This window comes from Ursus maritimus, unplaced genomic scaffold, assembly GCF_017311325.1.
Source record: "Ursus maritimus isolate PB19 unplaced genomic scaffold, ASM1731132v1 scaffold_3, whole genome shotgun sequence".
NCBI classification, from domain to species: Eukaryota; Metazoa; Chordata; class Mammalia; order Carnivora; family Ursidae; genus Ursus; species Ursus maritimus.
The window spans coordinates 85,192,724-85,211,311 of NW_024425563.1; the positions used below are offsets into that span (position 1 = coordinate 85,192,724).

At 35.7% G+C, this 18,588-nt stretch overlaps 1 protein-coding gene across 1 annotated transcript in view; it reads left to right on the forward strand.

The window, feature by feature from the left end:
* Nucleotides 1-18,588, forward strand: part of KMT2E (lysine methyltransferase 2E (inactive)) — a 95,100-nt gene that overhangs the window by 62,190 nt on the left and 14,322 nt on the right. Inside the window, exons 9-15 of the mRNA XM_040644362.1 lie at nucleotides 1,594-1,632; nucleotides 5,007-5,237; nucleotides 5,354-5,484; nucleotides 6,492-6,609; nucleotides 7,495-7,604; nucleotides 10,188-10,452; nucleotides 11,411-11,509. Coding sequence (XP_040500296.1) covers nucleotides 1,594-1,632; nucleotides 5,007-5,237; nucleotides 5,354-5,484; nucleotides 6,492-6,609; nucleotides 7,495-7,604; nucleotides 10,188-10,452; nucleotides 11,411-11,509 — 993 coding nt within the window. The remainder of the gene's footprint in view (nucleotides 1-1,593; nucleotides 1,633-5,006; nucleotides 5,238-5,353; nucleotides 5,485-6,491; nucleotides 6,610-7,494; nucleotides 7,605-10,187; nucleotides 10,453-11,410; nucleotides 11,510-18,588) is intronic.

Here is an 18,588-nt window from a genome sequence, read left to right on the forward strand (position 1 = left end):
CACTATTGATTTTTTCCTTTGGAATGTCTCTTGTATTTTTATTTTTCTTCCTTTTGCTTCTACAAACGCTCATCACCTCATAGTAGTGCAATAGTAACTTAACCATCTTTAATTTCTCCAACTTTATCCTCTGCTTCATAACATCCTATATTTGGTTATGATGTTTCCTGTGAATATTGTTCTTACATCTCTTCTCTGCTCAGAAGTATTTTATTGATTACTCCAGCATAAAGAAAAGCATACCTGTATTTAAGTTGGAATCATAAAATCCAACTTTTTAAATAAGGCTTCCATGATCTAATTTTAAATTTTGTAGCAAATTTTATGTCATACTCTTCAGTGGGTAAAAGTGTGTGTATTAGTTTTTCCTCAAATATTTTTTCCTATTTGATGCCTTCTTTCATATTTCTTTTTATAATTTTTAAAAAGATTTTGAGAGAGAGGGAAAGCACGAAGAGGTTGCAGAGGGAGAGGGAGAAGCAAACTCCCTGCTGAGCAGGGAACCCCAGCTGGGAGGGTGTGGTGAGACTTGACGCCAGGACCCTGAGATCATGAGCGGAGCAGAAGTAGACGCTTAACCACCTGAGCCACCCAGGTGCCCCTCATATTTCTTTAGTACTAGGATTGTGTTCCTTTCAGTTGGTCATCTGTCTGAGTACATTCATTCTTCAAAGTCTACCTAGCTCTTTTCCCATGTTTTCCATGAAGGTTCATTTTGTTGTTAATAAATCCTGCTTTCTTCTAACATGTAGTCTACACACAGACTTAACACTTAAATACATTTGGATCTATATTGCTTACTCTTGGTTTATGTTTGTTAGTCTCCCTAGAGACTTTTGGGGTGGAGTGATGACGAAGATAGGAATTAAATGTTAAATACCACTTCAGGACCCAGCAGATTAGTGAGCTGTCACTAAATATTTATTGAATAAATACAGCTCTGTTTACCACAGTGCTTATTACTTAAGCTCCACTACATGTTCAAATATCGTTTACTAGTTCACTTAGAGTATTAAAGTAGTAACATTATTTTATCATTCCCAAAACTTTTCTCTTCAATAAAAGTACTGTAATATTTTTAATACCCTTCCAATTTAATCAGTTATTTTTCCATGGTTGTAATAATTGAGCACATAGAAAATTTGAGATTTTTTTAGCAGTATCATTCATATACATAGTCTCATGTTCTTACATAGTCTGCATTCTTTTTTTTTTTTTTTTTGAGTATAGTTGATATACACTGTTACTGTAATTTCAGGTATACAAAGTCTGCATTCTACTCTTTTTAAGTTTTTATTTGAGAGCGAATGAGAGAGCGAGCGAGCACAAGTGGAGGGGAAGGGCAGAGGGAGATGGAGAAGCAGACTCCCCACTGAACTGAGAGCCTGATGTAGGACTCGATCCTGGGACCCTGGGATCATGACCTTAGCTGAAGACAGACACTTAACTGACTGAGCCACCCAAGCACCCCGTCTGCATTCTCTTATTAATAATGGAATAATATTCTAGTAGAAGACTTCAGTGAACTGCTTGATTCTTAAATATCATATTCAGTTTAAAAAAGAACTAACTCAGAATTTCATGTTATTTCAGGCCTTTCGTGAAGGATCTAGGAAGTCATCAAGAGTTAAGGTAAATACATTAAAGACCTTAGTACCAACTGTCAGTTTGTCAGAAGCTTACTAAGTGATTACTTGTCCAAAATCTTTATGTTCTCTTCATTGTGTATCATTTCATTGCTTATTATCTTTACCAGAAGTGGCACCATAGAGAATTCTAATTTGATTAATATGATACTCTTGGAGTTTATTCACATGTTAAAATATTAAGCAAAAGGAGGTGGTATATAAGTAATTGCTAATATCAAAATTTTGGATAATCTGAATTTCAGTTATCAGTGCATTCCGTACCTCCCAGTACTACATCGTATACTGGACATATGAATGCAAAATCATAGAGAATTTGAAAATTTCCTTTTTTTTTTTTTTTTTTTTTGCATAGTTGGGATTCGAGTGATTTAGTCAAGTAAGTTGTTATAAAATACTGTAAAATCACTGTTGAAGTACAAAGTAGTCACTGTACCTTGAAATAATTAGACTATAGCCTCAATTTTGTTGAATCCCAGATTGCTGAGAGAGGCAAGGCTCATCAGCTCTGCCTCCCCCCTAAAAGAGAGGTGTCGGATCACAGAGGTCAACTATATAGGGTGACTGTAGCTTTCTAGGTTATGTGGTTAAAGGATAATGGGCTTCTCAAGTTGTCAGATAGTAGAGTAGGATGTGGGGAGCATGTTACGGTATATTTGTTGTGCCCATAGTGTAAAGCATAATAGTTATTTATTATTCCACATTTCCTGGAAAACAAATCATTAAATGGATGTCTAGTGATGATTATTACATGCTTTTGTAGTTCTTTCTCAGGAAAGTTAACATGGTGTCACTCAACAGACTACAAGCCCAAAGTTTCATAGAATGTTCTTTATGTGTTAAAGTTAAGGATTTTATACTTACTATATATTAAACTTGGGTTTCTGGGATATTCTCTGACATAGCGTACAGTCTGAAAAAGTTTTTGAATTCAGCTAGTGGAAACTTAATACTCTGATAGTTTCCTTTTCTTTCTGATTTATCCAGTTATCCCAGTAGCAGGTTTATTGAAGACAGGGCATCTTTTACTTAAGTGAAATATTTTCATTTCTTTTTTTTTTTTTTTAAAGATTTTATTTATTTATTTGACAGAGATAGAGACAGCCAGCGAGAGAGGGAACACAAGCAGGGGGAGTGGGAGAGGAAGAAGCAGGCTCATAGCGGAGGAGCCTGACGTGGGGTTCGATCCCATAACGCCGGGATCACGCCCTGAGCCGAAGGCAGATGCCCAACCGCTGTGCCACCCAGGCGCCCCAATATTTTCATTTCTTATGTAAAGAAATGACTAAGGAAGTAAAATTTTAATAATGCTTTGTGCATCTTTAAAGATTTTTTTTTTTTTACTTAAAGATACCTCTATAAGATCATAACAATTCCAGTTAGTAATTCTATAGTATTTATAGGTTCAAGAGATACAGAAGAATTTACTGTATCAAATATATACCAGGTCAGTAGAAGGCTTGGGTGGGGGAGAAGGTAAAATAGAAGGAAAAAATTTTTAAATTTATAGATTTCTTTAATAAAGCTGATGAAGGCCTTATTATATAGTATTTCATATTTGTGTAAAAATCTGTTACAAGGTGGTCATTATAATGTGGAATATATAATTACATAAAATATCAGTTGGTAAAAATAAACCTACTCCTGTCAAGCAGCTGAACAACTTACTGTAGTTTGTTTCATTGTAAGAAAGAATGATACTTTTTGTAATAAAAATTAGTTACTTATATGGAACGTGGACAAATGGTAAATTTTAGTGTTACTGCACATGTGTACATGTCTAATAGGATATATGAGTTTTTATGAATTCTACATATGATTTTAAAATTTTAGTTACTTAGGTTGTACATATTTTAGAAATAATCTTTTCTCATCAAGGTGTAAGGTGTTCAGTGTTGTAGAAAGAAACTGATGAATAGCATTTACAAAAAATTGAAATCTGAATTATGCTAATGAAACATAAATGTTTTTGTTATCGTCATTGATTCATTTTCACCCTAAGATTGCAAATAAGAATTGTTGTTGAAGGGGCGCCTGGGTGGCTCAGTTGTTAAGTGTCTGCCTTTGGCTCAGGTCATGATCCCAGGGTTCTGGGATCAAGCCCCACGTTGGGCTCTCTGCTTGGTGGGTAGCTTGCTTCTCCCTGTCCCTTTGCCACTCCCCCTGCCTGTGTTTGCTCTGTCTCTGTGAGATAAATAAATAAAATCTTTAAAACAAAACAAAAAAAACCTTAAAAAAAATTGTGGGAATCCACATTTTTAAAATGTGTGGTAATTGTGCCTATCTATAAATTGCATTCCAGCAGGAAAAGTGCCCCATTTTGTTCTTTCTTTTTTTTTTTAAGATTTTTTTATTTTTAAGTAATTTCTACATGCAGCATGAGGCTCAAACTCACCACCCCAAGATTTAGAGTTGCATGCTCTTCCAACTGAGCCAGCCGGGTGCCCCCCTCTTTTTGCTCTGTAACAGATTAAGAGAGGCTGTAACGTTTTGTACTTGGCTTTTAGCATTCTTATCTTACGGATTTTTAGTAGGAGGTATAGATGAAGAGAAAGTATTTAAGTTTAAATGTTCTTGCTTTCAGTATGACCCTTGAATTTAGGTTATGGACCATTTTGGGTCATTTTACATTCTGTGAGACATTTTGTTCTCATGTCAAATTTATCATGTGGACAGTTGATTATAGATCTTGAAATTACACTAAATTAAGATATCAAAGTATATTGTTAAATAAAACATGTTACAATTGTAGTAGTCTATCAGAACTGTGAGTACAAGGTAGATACTGACAATCTCTAATAAAAAATTTCATATCTTTTTTTTAAGAGAGTGCCCAAGAGAGCAGTGGGGGAGGGGCAGAGGGAGATGGGGGGAGAGAGAATCTTAAGCAGGCTCTGCGCCCAGCTCAGGGCTGATGCGGGTCTCGATCTCACGGCCCTGAGATCATGACCTGAGCCAAAACCAAGAATTGGATGCTTAGCTGACCGTGCCACCCAGGCGACCCTACGCTATCTTTTTTTTAACCATTAGCTGACAGTGACTCCAAAGTTTGGGGTATTTGCAGTTTTATTGAAGGCCTCAGTTTGGCTAGTGGTCTGAATTTATGCTAGTCACACATAATTTGGCCTCCTTTAGTCTTCTAAGTCCTTACTTGTCTGGCATGCAGTATAAAGACGTGGTAGGCTGCTCATTTATGGTCAGTTTTTCCCTAGGATCAACTCAGAAAGCCTACCATTATTTCTACTTTATATTATGTTCTTTTACATAGATTATTATTTATTTGTGTGTGTGTGTGTGTGTGTGTGTGTGTATAAATACTTAGAAGTCCAGATATTAATGCTTAGTTTGCTATGATTTCAGGGTTCAGCTCCAGAGATTGATCCTTCATCTGATGGTTCAAATTTTGGATGGGAGACAAAAATTAAAGCGTGGATGGATCGATACGAAGAGGCAAACAGTAACCAATATAGTGAGGGTGTTCAGAGGGAGGCACAAAGAATAGCTCTGAGATTAGGCAATGGAAATGACAAAAAAGAAATAAACAAATCAGATTTGAATACCAACAATCTGCTCTTTAAGCCTCCTGTGGAGGTAAGTATATCATTTGCCAAAAAGAAATTACGAAACAAAAACTGTTTTCTAATGTATATCTTGAGTAAATTGAAAGCGATCAGGTTTAATTAATCTCAGCATTTCTCTGGTTTTAGAGCCATATACAAAAAAATAAGAAAATTCTGAAATCCGCAAAAGATTTGCCTCCTGATGCACTTATCATTGAGTACAGAGGGAAGTTTATGCTAAGAGAACAGTTTGAAGCAAATGGATATTTCTTTAAGAGGTATATTTATTTATTTTACCAGTTAACTGTAGTTAAAGATTGTTTTTTTGGCTGTTTTACCAAGATGCTGTCTGTGTTTGTATGTATTTTGCTTTCCTAAGCGATCATTTTAATACATTTAAAAGTGTAGTGTGATTGAACAGTGACTGTTAACTTTTGAACTATAATAAAGTATAGCAAAAAGCAGATGTATTCCTCAGTCTCTTACCTATCTCTGTCTTGCTGACACTCCTACAACAGTCTACTTCAAAGACAAACTACAGCAATACAGGTGGATGTTAATGAAAAACTTTGATTACCTAAGACTATAAGGAATCCTTTTGCCTCCGGGATCTTTCCTAATTCCTTGTAACATCATTGGTAGAACCTGAAAAGACCATTGGTGATCACAGGCAAAACCCCTTCCTCTATATTAGAGGATGTTAGATTTGCTTTTCCATTATTGCCACCACATTCAGCTCCCACTTTCTTGCTACTGGAATGGCTCTGGAGCACTTTTCTGTGGTTTGTGTTTTTGGTGGGAATTTGATGTTGTGACCCATTGCTTCCTTGAGGTCTGGAAATATGTTGGTATCTCTAGAGAGAGAACATTCTCAGTCTATATGATTATTAAAAGTATTTGTTGTTTATAACTTGAGTTTTTAAGATTCGAAAGCTATACAAGAATACTTCTCTTTTACATACAAACAGTGCTATAAATCAAACACTTAAATGCACTAGGAGATAAAGATTTTAAAGGTGTCCAGTTATGAATCCTTCTGTAAAGGCAGTAGTCCCTTCCTTTTTATTTTTCCTTGTAAATTTGAATTTCTACCTTCAATTAATTACCTTTAATTTAGATAAGATTATTGGAGCAGGTAAAAATGTAATTGGCATGAACTAGCCCTTAACGAATGGGCTCTGGTATCAGATTGCCTGTATTCAGATCTTGGCTTCACTATTTACTTTGAGTCTTTTAGAAGTTTGTTAATATGTTAATAGTTTATAATGCATTTCTTTCTTTGTAGACCATATCCTTTTGTTTTATTTTATTCTAAATTTCACGGGCTAGAAATGTGTGTTGATGCAAGGACTTTTGGGAATGAGGCTCGGTTCATCAGGCGTTCTTGTACACCCAATGCAGAGGTAAGCTTACAGAAATCTTTGTGGGAGGCAGGGGTGTGGGGGATGTGTGGAATTGAGTATCAAACACAAGCCTTTTAACCATTGATGAATTTTATATTGCCCAGTGTGTTTCCATTTTGAAAAATTAGTTGATACTGGGCTCTGAGGTCTTAAAAATTACATTACACATTGAAGAAATTGTGATGTTCTTTGTAAGAGGAAATATTGGGCTTCTGTTTATTCCTTAAGCTCTCTTTATGGGTCATGATCTGATTGGATCAAGATAGATGATGAAACTGAAAGCTAAAGTAGATTTTATATGTGCTACTATAAAAATTTTTTATACAACTGTGTTTTAATTTGGAGCCTAAAGTAGTATTTCTAGTTTTATTTTTTTACATGCCAAAATAAACATTTTAAATTTATAGCTATGTTACAATTAAGAGTATAGGTTTTGAAACCAGACATACTAGATTCATGTCTTGTCTTTGACAAACTAGCTTTGTAAGCTTGTCTGTGCTTGTTTTACTTGTAAGAACTTGTTAGGAGGACTAGTGTCTGTCATAGAAAAGTATGGCATTAACTGTACCATTACTCATTACTGCATGTCGTCAAATCGAAGATACCATCACTTATAAAACTTCCAATTTCAGGGATACTCGGAGTTGAAAAAATATGCATTGTGGAATCAGTGAAGTGTAGTATTTGCTTTTTAATGCTACCTGGTGGACTGTGGAGTTTGCATCACTGTACTTGCTTCTAGTTGATAACCACTGTTACATCTTGTAATTGCTTGCATATTTTTCACGTTGTACTCATGAATTACTTTGAAAAGTTTTCAAAATTGCAGGATGAGGTGCTTCTAAGATAGAAATTTATAAAAATATAAAATTATTCTTTTAACAGGTGAGGCATGAAATTGAAGATGGAACCATTCATCTTTACATTTATTCTATACAGAGTATTCCAAAGGGAACTGAAATAACTATTGCCTTTGATTTTGACTATGGGAATTGGTAAGTTCAAGTCTCTAAATGAGTTCTGTGTTTTGAAATAGTCTTCCTAAAAATCTTAGGTATTGTCATTACTTTCATAGCTTTTTATTTGTATTTGTTATGAGACAATGAAATCTACTTGAAAACAAGCATTTTGGTGTCAACTTCCACTGAGCATTATTACTTAGTTCTTTTCCAAACTCTAATTATTATTGTAACGTAAGTGCTCATAGTAATTAAAATCATTAGTCCTAATTCAGCCATACAGCACTGACCTTGTTTACATGAGAATTTGTTCTTTCTGGTATTTTAGGGGGTACAGTTTTAGTCTTACAGTTAATTTGCCTGATCAGTGTGAATGGATAATTTCACTTTTGCCCCTCCAAACGAAAGAAATTGTATAAATTTTCTTTGCAGTATAAATTGAAAGGGTTTGTTGGAGTCCTGTTAGGAAATTCTGAGAACTGTTGTTCTGAAACACTAGGAAAATAAAGTTAATTCTGAGTATAAAAACTTCAGTTTAAATTCAATGTAAATTATATTCTGTAGTGTTTCATCTTTTCTCATTCATTACTTTTGAGGTTCGGTTCTGTTGTTCTGTGTAGCTGTAGTTCATTTATTTTCACTGCCAATGGCATTTATCCCTTCCTCTGTTGGATCTTTAGATTTACCAAAACTGTTCCTATGACTTCTTGAACATGTCTTTGTGGGCACATGTTCTCTCCATGGGAGGGAGTCTCGGGGGTGTGCTTGCTCAGCTGTAGGATGTGTACGGCCTCAGGGTTTACCAGATGTGGGGTGATGACCAGTTTCTACTCACACCTTTCTTCCTTGCTTCACTTCCTTACGACTTCTAAAAATTGATGCTAATCCATGTGAAACGGTATCTTTTTATATTTTTAATTATCATTTTCCTTGATTATTTTATGAGCCCAAGGATCTTTTTGTATATTAATTTGTCATTTGAATTTCCTCTTTTATGAGTTGTTTAATCATCTTCAGTTTTCCTGCTGGACAGTCTTTTTCTGATCTTTGGGGGGAAGGCGGGGTGGTTCTTTTTGTATCCTGTAGTCTATTGGGTTATAAGTGTTTCAGTTCATTTCCTCCTATTCTGGATTTTGCTTTTAAAATTTTGTATGGTAACCTATTTAAATGCATAAGTTTTACATGTCCATGTTTTCTGTCAATGAAATTCCACTTCCTGCACTGTGCAGCTCTACTTGATTGTTGAGAGTCAAATTTAGTATAACTTACGCATTACCTTGTTTAGCCCCTTTTCCCCCAGATGGTGGGAAATTTAGCATAATGGCTCTTTGCTCATTTACTGTGAAAGACTGTTTCCTGTAAGTGGTTAAGAATATAAGCGTTTTATAATCTGGTTTCAATTCCCAGCTTGGTTGCTTATTATTACCTATGTAACTTTGGACCAATTTCTTCATCTCCTTATGTCATAATAGGAGAATAGTAATACTCACGTAACAGGAATGTTTTGAAGATTTAGTGTATTTAAGATATGTAGAGTGTTTAAAACGGTTCCTGGCACAAAATAAGTGCTTTTAGTAAACATTAGCTGTTGACCATCATTATTTGCAGTTGTATTCTAAAATCAAAACATCTAGAAAGAGTTTCAGCCTAGTTTCTAGTAATACCTAATTTGGGGAGGTGGGGGCATAGATCATAAATTTTTGAATTCTATCCCTGATTCACAGATTTTAGCCAGTTTGACTTGTACTAATCTTGAAAGTGAGTAAGGAGCAGTATTAGAAACTTAGGAAAGTAAATTATTTTTATGGTGAACAAACATTAAACAACTTAAAACATGTAAAATGGGAGGCTTCTACTGTTTAACTCAGGTTGGGCATTTTGCCTGCATCCTGGAGAGAAACTAAATCATGGTGGTAGGGACATGGAGGGCAGAGTGCAGAAATACTGAAGAGGTAAAAAGTGTGAGCTTTGGACTCACACAGACTTGTACCTGAATGCTGTCCCAACCGTTTAGTAACTGTCACTTTGGACAAAATGCTGAACCTCTCTGCGCTTTAATCTTCTCTGTATGGTGGAAGTAATAATTATCACTGCAGTGAGGATGAGAGAGAGTGCAATTATTTTTCAAGTGTTCATTTGAAAGAGGGAACACTTAAGAGGGGCAAAGGGAAACGTAACTTCCCCTTTTTTCAAGGTAGCTTTTTAAAGACACCTGGTTATCGAAGTCATTTCTTAAAGTATAAGACATAGTTACGGTTTGGGACCACTGAAGTAAATACCATTTTTGCCTTATTGTGAGCCAAAGAATCATTTTACTGAAAAGGACTCAATTTTAATTTATTGAGGGTTTTTTTTTCCCCCTCTAAACCATAACTGGCTATCCTTACGATTGAAGGCCTGATCTCTGGTCAGAAATCAACTTCTAATGATTATGTTTTTTAAATGAGGGAGAAAAACTTGTTTGTGATACTTACCATGGGAATGCAAAATTAGCACGAAGTAAGGATTGCTTATAAGTAGTAGTAGCAGCATATAATTTTACAGAGTTGCAGCTTAAAATGGATTAGAAAATTTTACAGTTTGTGTCTAGAGTAAATATTTAACTGGTTATCTTTCCAGTAAGTACAAGGTGGACTGCGCATGCCTCAAGGAAAATCCAGAGTGCCCTGTTCTGAAACGTAGTTCTGAATCCACGGAAAACATCAATAGCGGTTATGAGACCAGAAGGAAAAAAGGAAAAAAAGAAAAGGATATTTCAAAAGAAAAAGATACACAGAATCAGAATATTACTTTGGATTGTGAAGGAACAACCAACAAAATGAAGAGCCCAGAAACTAAACAGAGAAAGCTTTCTCCACTGAGACTATCAGTATCAAATAATCAGGTACTGAACTATGCTCTTCTGATTCTCAACAGAAGTCAACAAAAGAAAATAATTTGTAATGTTTTAACCTCTTTTTTATGTAAAGTGGTTTAAAATTTTAAAGTTAAATCTGTTATTTAAGGAAGCACTTAGAAGCATAAAACACAAGTACACAAGTTCTGGTGGAATTTGTGCAGTGTTTGTTAAGCTTGTTAAACAACTCAGCCAGCAAATCCTTGCAGAATTGAATACAAGATTTTTCTGTAAGTGGGTAATTTAAAAACTTCTCCCAGATGGTATTGTCCTTAATGTTAATAAGTGTTCTTATTTAAAGTCTTAATTTCCTTTTTTTAAACATTTGAGGCATAATTAAATCAGGTCTATAAGGATGAGAGAGAAGATTTTTCAGAAAAAATTCTCTTAACACATAAGATAATTTTGGGGGCTGAGTTTGGCCCATATGTCTGCCTTGCCAGGGAATAGTTTTTTATATGCCCTCTACATAAATGGAAGTTAGGAGGGACCGTTTAAAATGAAAATTAAGTAAGGTGTTTCGCTCATCTTCAGTACCCCATCTTCCATAATTTAGTAGTTTAATCAGTTTAATGATACTTTCCCATAAGTTTTAAATTGAGCAAACATTTATTTGAGCACTTGGTATCTCTAGGCACTGGGTTTTATGAAGTCATTTTATGTGTTTATGTTTTGGGAAGGATATAAACAGAAGGCTGTGCTACCATATTTGACCTTGTGGGCTCTGTTAATAACATTATTGACTAGAACTTTAAAAAGCAAAATTATTTAATTTTGAAAGTTCTCTCGAATTAAAACCAGTTTTAAAGTTCTGAAATGGATTTAAGTAGGCTTGTAATTTTTCTATGTTGACTGCGTTAGTTGTGGTTAAATTTGTAATAGTTCAGTGTCCTGAGTTTGTAGATGGAATAGTAGTTTCTATAAAGCAGTCATTTCCATCTTTCAGGAACCAGATTTTATTGACGATATAGAAGAAAAAACTCCCATTAGCAATGAAGTAGAAATGGAATCAGAGGAGCAGATTGCAGAAAGGAAAAGGAAGATGGTAAGTTGGGAAGCCAGTGGCTGCTTCATGCTGTCTCTTGTGACAACTGCTCTTCCCATAGTAACTGTTGCTGCCTTTAGGAGGGTTCTGACACTATTCTTTGTTTCAAGTTAGCAAACACGATGTGCCACTGAGCATTTCTGTTTGGCTTTGTTAATACCATTCAAGTAACTTGCACTAATCTTTTCTATTTTTATTTTGTGTTCAATAGAAATTTTAGAATGTATGACATTTAACATTTTTGAAGCTGAGAACTGTTAATAAATTTTAATGCCAGAATTACTGTTCGAAATGTCTTTCATTAGCTAAATGTACCTTTTCTCTTCTATAATTTAATATAAAGCAAAAATGGAATTTTAAAGCTTATAACAGCACCAAATAAATGACTTACATAAACAAAAACAAAACCAAAACCACCCGACTGTTTGGTAGCTACTATGTCTGTATCTCATACTGGTATCATAAAATAAGGTTTTCATTAAAATGCATTTGTATTTATGTTCCTTGTTCTACTCTTCATACAGATATATATTATATATATATATATTATATATATATATCTGTATATATATATCTTATATATATATTAATACAAGAAATGATACAAGATACTTCCTTAGAAATCCACGTTAATTTAGCAGTGGATATAATATTTAGGCCAGTTAAGTAAGTATTATGGTATAGTTTGCCCAAAGATTTGAAAATGACTTAACACACCAATTAATGATCTTAGTATGGGTTTTCCCCACTCCTTTTTATTTTATATTCTTCCTTGTTTCCTATCTGTGATTTTCATGCTGCATTCCATGGAATCTCAGGTGTCATATACTTAGAGCAGGGTCTTTGAAATTTGGTCTTTGTAGGCATACTTAGCATTAAGTTTGTTTTATTCCCTGGATGGTCATTCCTGTAATGTTATTTCATTGCTGATGTTCATAATTGTGAAAGCGATGCGGAACTGTTTCACAGCCTCTGGATTTCAGAGACATTGCTCTGAGGGGATAGGGAGATACTAGAGATCAAAGAGACAAAAAAACAACTCTGTAGGAGAAAGTACTGAAGGAAGTTGGTTATAAAGAGAAGAGTTTTTTTCCTGTACCTAAAGGAATTTTGAGATTTGGTTACATCTAAATTACCTGTACCTACCCAAATTACCTGTGGCCCTCTCTTGACTAGATTTTCAGTAATGGCCCATTCATTCCACGATAGCCACAGCAGTGTATTTGCACTAAACTGCAAAACCAGTGTAGGGTATCACTTGTTTTTGGTTGAGGCATGTGTCTGGTAGGAGGAACCTCTTTCACAAGTGACTTTAAGGGCTGTAACAACTCCTTTGAGAAAATCATGAGATTAAAAAAGAAAAGGTTTGTTTAATGCCCTTAACAGTAATTTTACTCAGATTGCATTTTTAAAAAAGTTTTTATGATTGTGGGGCTACTTAAAAAATATCTTTTAATGCTGAGAAAATCTGTGAACTTAGAACTCTTCATTTTCAGATCCCAGTTCTTTTCATGCCATTATAAATTGCGAAAATAGAAATATCCTTTTGTTGATGGAACTTTGGACAGCTAAAAAGGCTTCCTTGGTCCACGTTTGGTCCTGATTTTACTTGTTAGTATGCTATATTAATACAGGTGAATGCTTCAAATTCTGTGTCCATTTTAGCGTATTCATTTTAACATCTGCCTCTAGGGTTGCTGTACAGCTGGGTATTTTTTATACGAGTAAAATGTGGAAAACTTGAAAAGCATCAGTGTTTAGAATTTGTCTGGTATTTTGAAGGGATATGAAATAAATACTTAGAAATCAAAATCATTGTAGTGTTACTATTTCTAATTGGTACATTTGCTTTGATATCTCAATGATAGAATTTTTGGATATACTCAAGCAGAATGTGAAAGAATGCATCCTGGGATTCCGAAGCCAGTTGGCATGGTCTCCCCCACCCCTGCCAACACAGTATTTGTGAGAAACAAAATATTTGGTTTTGAAAAGTTTAAATATTAATCTCAGCCTTTAGTGTCTGCCTTTTGTATTGGTTAGGTTAACAGTTGGAAAGATTAAGGACAACTCCTGAGAAACTTCTCTTAAACTGCTTGAAATTTCCTTCTGTGAGAGGACAGACTTTAAATCATTGTGGATATAACAGGAGATACTATTTCTCTTGTATATTCATGAGAATGGGATATAAAAGGAGTTAGTCATACTCTCTTCGCAGGTAAATACCATGTAATGTCCAAATTCAGATATCCTTCAGCCCATCCTTTTGTAGTATAGCTGAAGCCTATGAAATTGTTGATTCGACAGTGTTTACCTACATAAATGGCAGTTTCATACACAACCTAATATTTAGCATTTTGTTCTGTCTCCCAAAAATTGCACCAGTGGATATATTATTTTGTTTGCTTGCTTGTTCTTTTTGGTGATGTTGGAAGATCAGACAATGTCTCTGCCTTCAGGGGCATTTATAGAAACAATTACAGTGCAGCAAGAAATGTGGTAAAGGAACTATAAATATGATAACTTAGAGTTGTGGTTGGGGTGGGGGTGCTCAGAGGCCATTTCATGAAATAGGTCGTATTTATGATGGCCCTCAGGAGTACGGTTGGAACAAGTACAGATTAGCTTGTACCTAATTGTATGGCAGTGAGTGGAGAAATAGCCTGTAGGGAAAATAGCCTGGGGGGGTGTTATAAAAGTGATGAATCATACTTGGTTGGGATTATGTAGGCTGTTTTTTGGGGGGGGAGTTGGGAAGTAAGGTTGGTTGGTAGCAGATCACATGAAATGTTGAAAAAGATTTCATGGAAGAATATTTATTCAAATTATTATTATATGGCCAGATAGCTATTCTTTCAATAACACTTTCCTTTTCCCTCCATTATTTTGCCCCCTTAAAAAGTTGTTACCTGCTTACAAAAGCAAATTTGTGCCTAAATGGTTATAGGACTGAGTAGATGGTTGACATTTGCTTTTTAGCTGGTAAGAAATACTTCTTTGGAAGTGGGTTGCAATTCACTTTGGAGAATCCTATAATCAGCCCAGTTAAGCTATGGCAGTTGAAATACAGTAGGCTGTTTATAGTCACCTAATTGCAGAACCAGAGCACTACTGAGTGGACGCCCCCAGGTACACAGTAGCAGGTGAGGTGAGGTGACCATAACCTTGTCAGAGGTAAAGAGAGTGTGCGGCAGGGGGTTAGGTATTGGGAAGCTCACTGCATTTTGTTGAACTAACAAGTGATAAAGCTTTTAAAAAATGTAAATAAAAAAGGAGGCTTGCCCTTCGCAATTTATAATGGCATGAAAAGAACTTCCTAAAGTATCTTCTGATCTGTGTTTTCAAAATAATTTTTTGTGGCATTATGGAAAGACTGTACTGTGGGGATATATAGTCTTGGCAATGTTTGATGGTATATTGTAGTCAGATTGCTTAAACTGGAGTCCAGGGAAGGTGGTTCAGGAGGCCTTCACACTTACGAGGATAGAGATTTAAGAAGTGGGCGCCTGGGTGACTCAGTTAAGCATCTGCCTTTGGCTCAGGTCATGATCTCAGGGTCCTGGGATTGAGCCCCGCATCGGGCTCCCTGCTCAGTGGGAAGTCTGCTTCTCCCTCTCCCCTTGCTCCTCCCGCCCCCCCCCGTTTGTGCTTGCTCTCTCAAATAAATGAAAAATAAAATCTTTTTTAAAAAAAAATTAAAAAACAAAAAGGGTATGAAAGGATGGTCACCTAGGTTATGAATGCTTCAACTTGTCAAGCAGCTAGGAAAATCTGGAATTGTGTATCACTAGGATATAAACTACATGAGGGCGAGAATTTGTAATTGTGTTAATTGCTATAGCCCCAGCTCCTAGGGAAAAAAATGTGCTGGCTTTTATAAAGTACATGGTCACTAAATGAGCCTACTAAATATTTGTGGCAGCCATTTAAGTAGAGATGTAGATAAGCCTGTAAGTGTGAATTAACTGAAGCTTTCTTATAGGCCAGGTAGTGTCCTGGAGGCCTTGCCAGGATGCAGAATTCTCCATAATTTTCTTATCCCTCATCCTTCACACCAGAAATTATTCCACAGAACTCTAATACATTTTGTGAAAAAAAGAGCTTTGTGGCCAGTTGAGTTTAGTAAACAGTGCTTCAGGTCCCCAACTTTGAGTTTCCCAGTGTACACATGGTGTGCTTAAAGACTTAATTCTGTTTATGAAACCATTTCATAAACTTAGACATCCTTGCAGCTTGTTTGTGGTGATACCTTCGACATCTACCGATTTTTACTCGATGGAACAAGCATCTTGTGGGAAAAGATTAGAAAGAATCCTGCTGTTCCTAATGCCTCTAGGAAGTGACTTGACTTAGAAGATCGCTTTAGAAGATGTGGAAGAAACTTTAATAGTAAGATATCATTAGGATAAATTTCTTGCCAGGAAACTCATCTGAAGATATGTGATCACCCACCTGATTAGTTTTCAGCCCTTAAAAATAACATGACTGTTTGTCGGTTACTAATTTCAGTTTTCTTAGGTCCCATTTTCTCTCATTACAGAGTTTAGGAATTGTGTTTCTAAAGGTGAGTGATTAATGACATTATGGTATTACATAGCAGAAGGGAACCCATTTATTTTTATTGGTATTCTGTTCAAACAAAATGAGGATACTCAGCTTTAGCTGCCTTGTAATAAACTCACGATTTCCAAAATCTTGTTAAAATACTTTGTTCCATACTTTCACGTAACAGTGACAATGTGCTTTCTATTATACATTCACAATTCTTACTCATTTAACAAAGCTGTGAGTATTCACTCCATGCTGAGGGCCAGTGAAGGTACTGGGTGAAAAAGGTGGCCAGGTTCTGGAGAAGCTTCATGGACGATGGCATGTAGGGAGTTAAGAAATAAGTATCAACGAGGAAGCAGTACTGTGAGGATAAACGGAATCCTCATCTGGTAGAGAAGAAATGGGGATACCCCACAAGACATACTTCTTATTTTGGAATTATTCTATTGGTAATCAGTAATCTGAACCGCTTTTTAAAAGATTAATAAATTAATCTCTAAGAGGATAAGCAAAGTTATTTGAGTAAGGAATTTCTTACTTTCTCTATTTCAAGGCTGTGGGTAGGGTAATTTGGCAGGCTGACCCTGCTGGTTCCCTTTCCTTTAAAAGGCAAGTTTTTTCTTTTAAGAAACCCTTCTACCCATTAGCAAGGTAAAAAAATAAACCATGAGTCCCTAGAGGTCTTCATTGTGTTTTCTTCTCATTCTTTCACTCTCCTACGAGGCACATTTCCCTCTAAAGCTGCTGTGGGGCACCCACAGGGCATCAGCTCTGTTTCCTCAGTGAAAAAGTACCAATTATCTCTAGTTATTAGGATGAATTCTAACAATTTACTCAGTGGAGTTTATTTTTTCAGTTGCAGTATTGTATATAAAACTTTAATATGTGTTCTTTATTATGTGCCCTTGAACTGTATGGACCTCACCATTTACTGAAAGGAGGCTTAGACAAGATTTTCATAGTATCTTCCAGGTTTATCAGTTTTTATGATTTTAAATCAGATTTGTGCTCCAGTGTGTTTATATATAGAAGCACAAAATTGGAATAAAAATACTCAAAATACCTACTTAAGTGATAAAATCCTATAAAGGGATGTTAAGCAGACTTTCTTCTGCTTACAGGAATTACAGTATTCTATATTTGCTCCGTAAGACCATAAACTAAGACACATGTCATGAAAGCAGTCTGTTGATCTCATTAGGGATCCTTCATAGGTTAGTTTAGCATCCAGTACTCCAGCATTAACAGTATGTCAGAAGCTGATGTAGTATTCCTGAAAGGCAAACCTGTCTAATTCTAGTTCTGTATCAGGTCCGTGATTGCCCGGCTCACAGATAATAGTGATTCTGAGGTCTGGTCATGGGCTTGGAATAATGAGTCATGGTTACAGAATATGCAGGTCTTAGCACTAAGCCGAATGTGACAAGTATAATCTGAACCACATCAAGCACAGATGTTAGGGTCTGCTGGTTAATTAGGACTCCTAATTTCTCTAATCCCCTACACAAACTGTAATTACCCCAGGCTATATATAAAACTGGTTATTTATCAGTTAGGTCTATAAAATTGGCAAGTTTTCTGCCATTAAGTAGATACTGTGTATCCAGTTAGGTGTCAAAGAATGTGTTAGAGGCAGTGGTGAAAACAAATGCTGAACGACCTATGAACCTTAAGGAATTTAAAAGTAGACTAGCATGTTTTTTTCATGTAAAAAATCAAAGGCGTGCTTCCATTTCCAACATTTGTCTGTTTTTTAAAGATGAGATTGTATTAAAATATTGGGATATCTCTTTAGTGCTTTCAGTTGACAGTTGTAGTAAATGTGGGAAGAGTTATGCTTTATTTTGCTTTATGTAGTATCAGTGGTGGTTAATTGGAAAGAGTAAATTAGGAGCCAGGAAACTTGGATAATAATTATGGTTCTGCCTTTGAATGAGTCACGTAATACACATGGGCTTTGGTTTCTGTGGCAGCACAGGACTAGATTTTTTTAAGATCCTGACGAGCTCAAAAAGATTGACTCATCTCTGAAGTATTTTCCTTTGACTGTCAATTAATTGTATTGTTTACATAGAGTTCAGTATTTACTTTTTATTTCCTGAGAGAGACTGCATGTGCATGTGTGCAAGCTGGGGGAGAGGGAGAGGGAGAATCTTAGCAGGTTCCATGCTCAGCACAGAGCCCAAAGCAGGGCTGGATCTCATGACCCCGAGATCATGACATGGACCAAAATCAAGAGTCAGATGCTTAGCTGACAGAGCCACCCAAGGCACCCTGGAAGTTCAGTTTTTAATTGAATGAATTTGGTCTTTCCATCTAAAACAAGTGAATATTGAGCTATGTCAGATTTTTGTCATAAATTCATATTTATCTTAAATACTGGTAATTTTTTATACATAAAATGATTCTTGCTAAGTTTGTTTCTTCTGGAAGAATGTACTTTTTGTCAGATCTATTGTAAAATTTTTGAGGAGAGAAAATAACCATAGTAGTTAACCCTTTCTCCCTCCTCACCCGGTCCCCTGTTC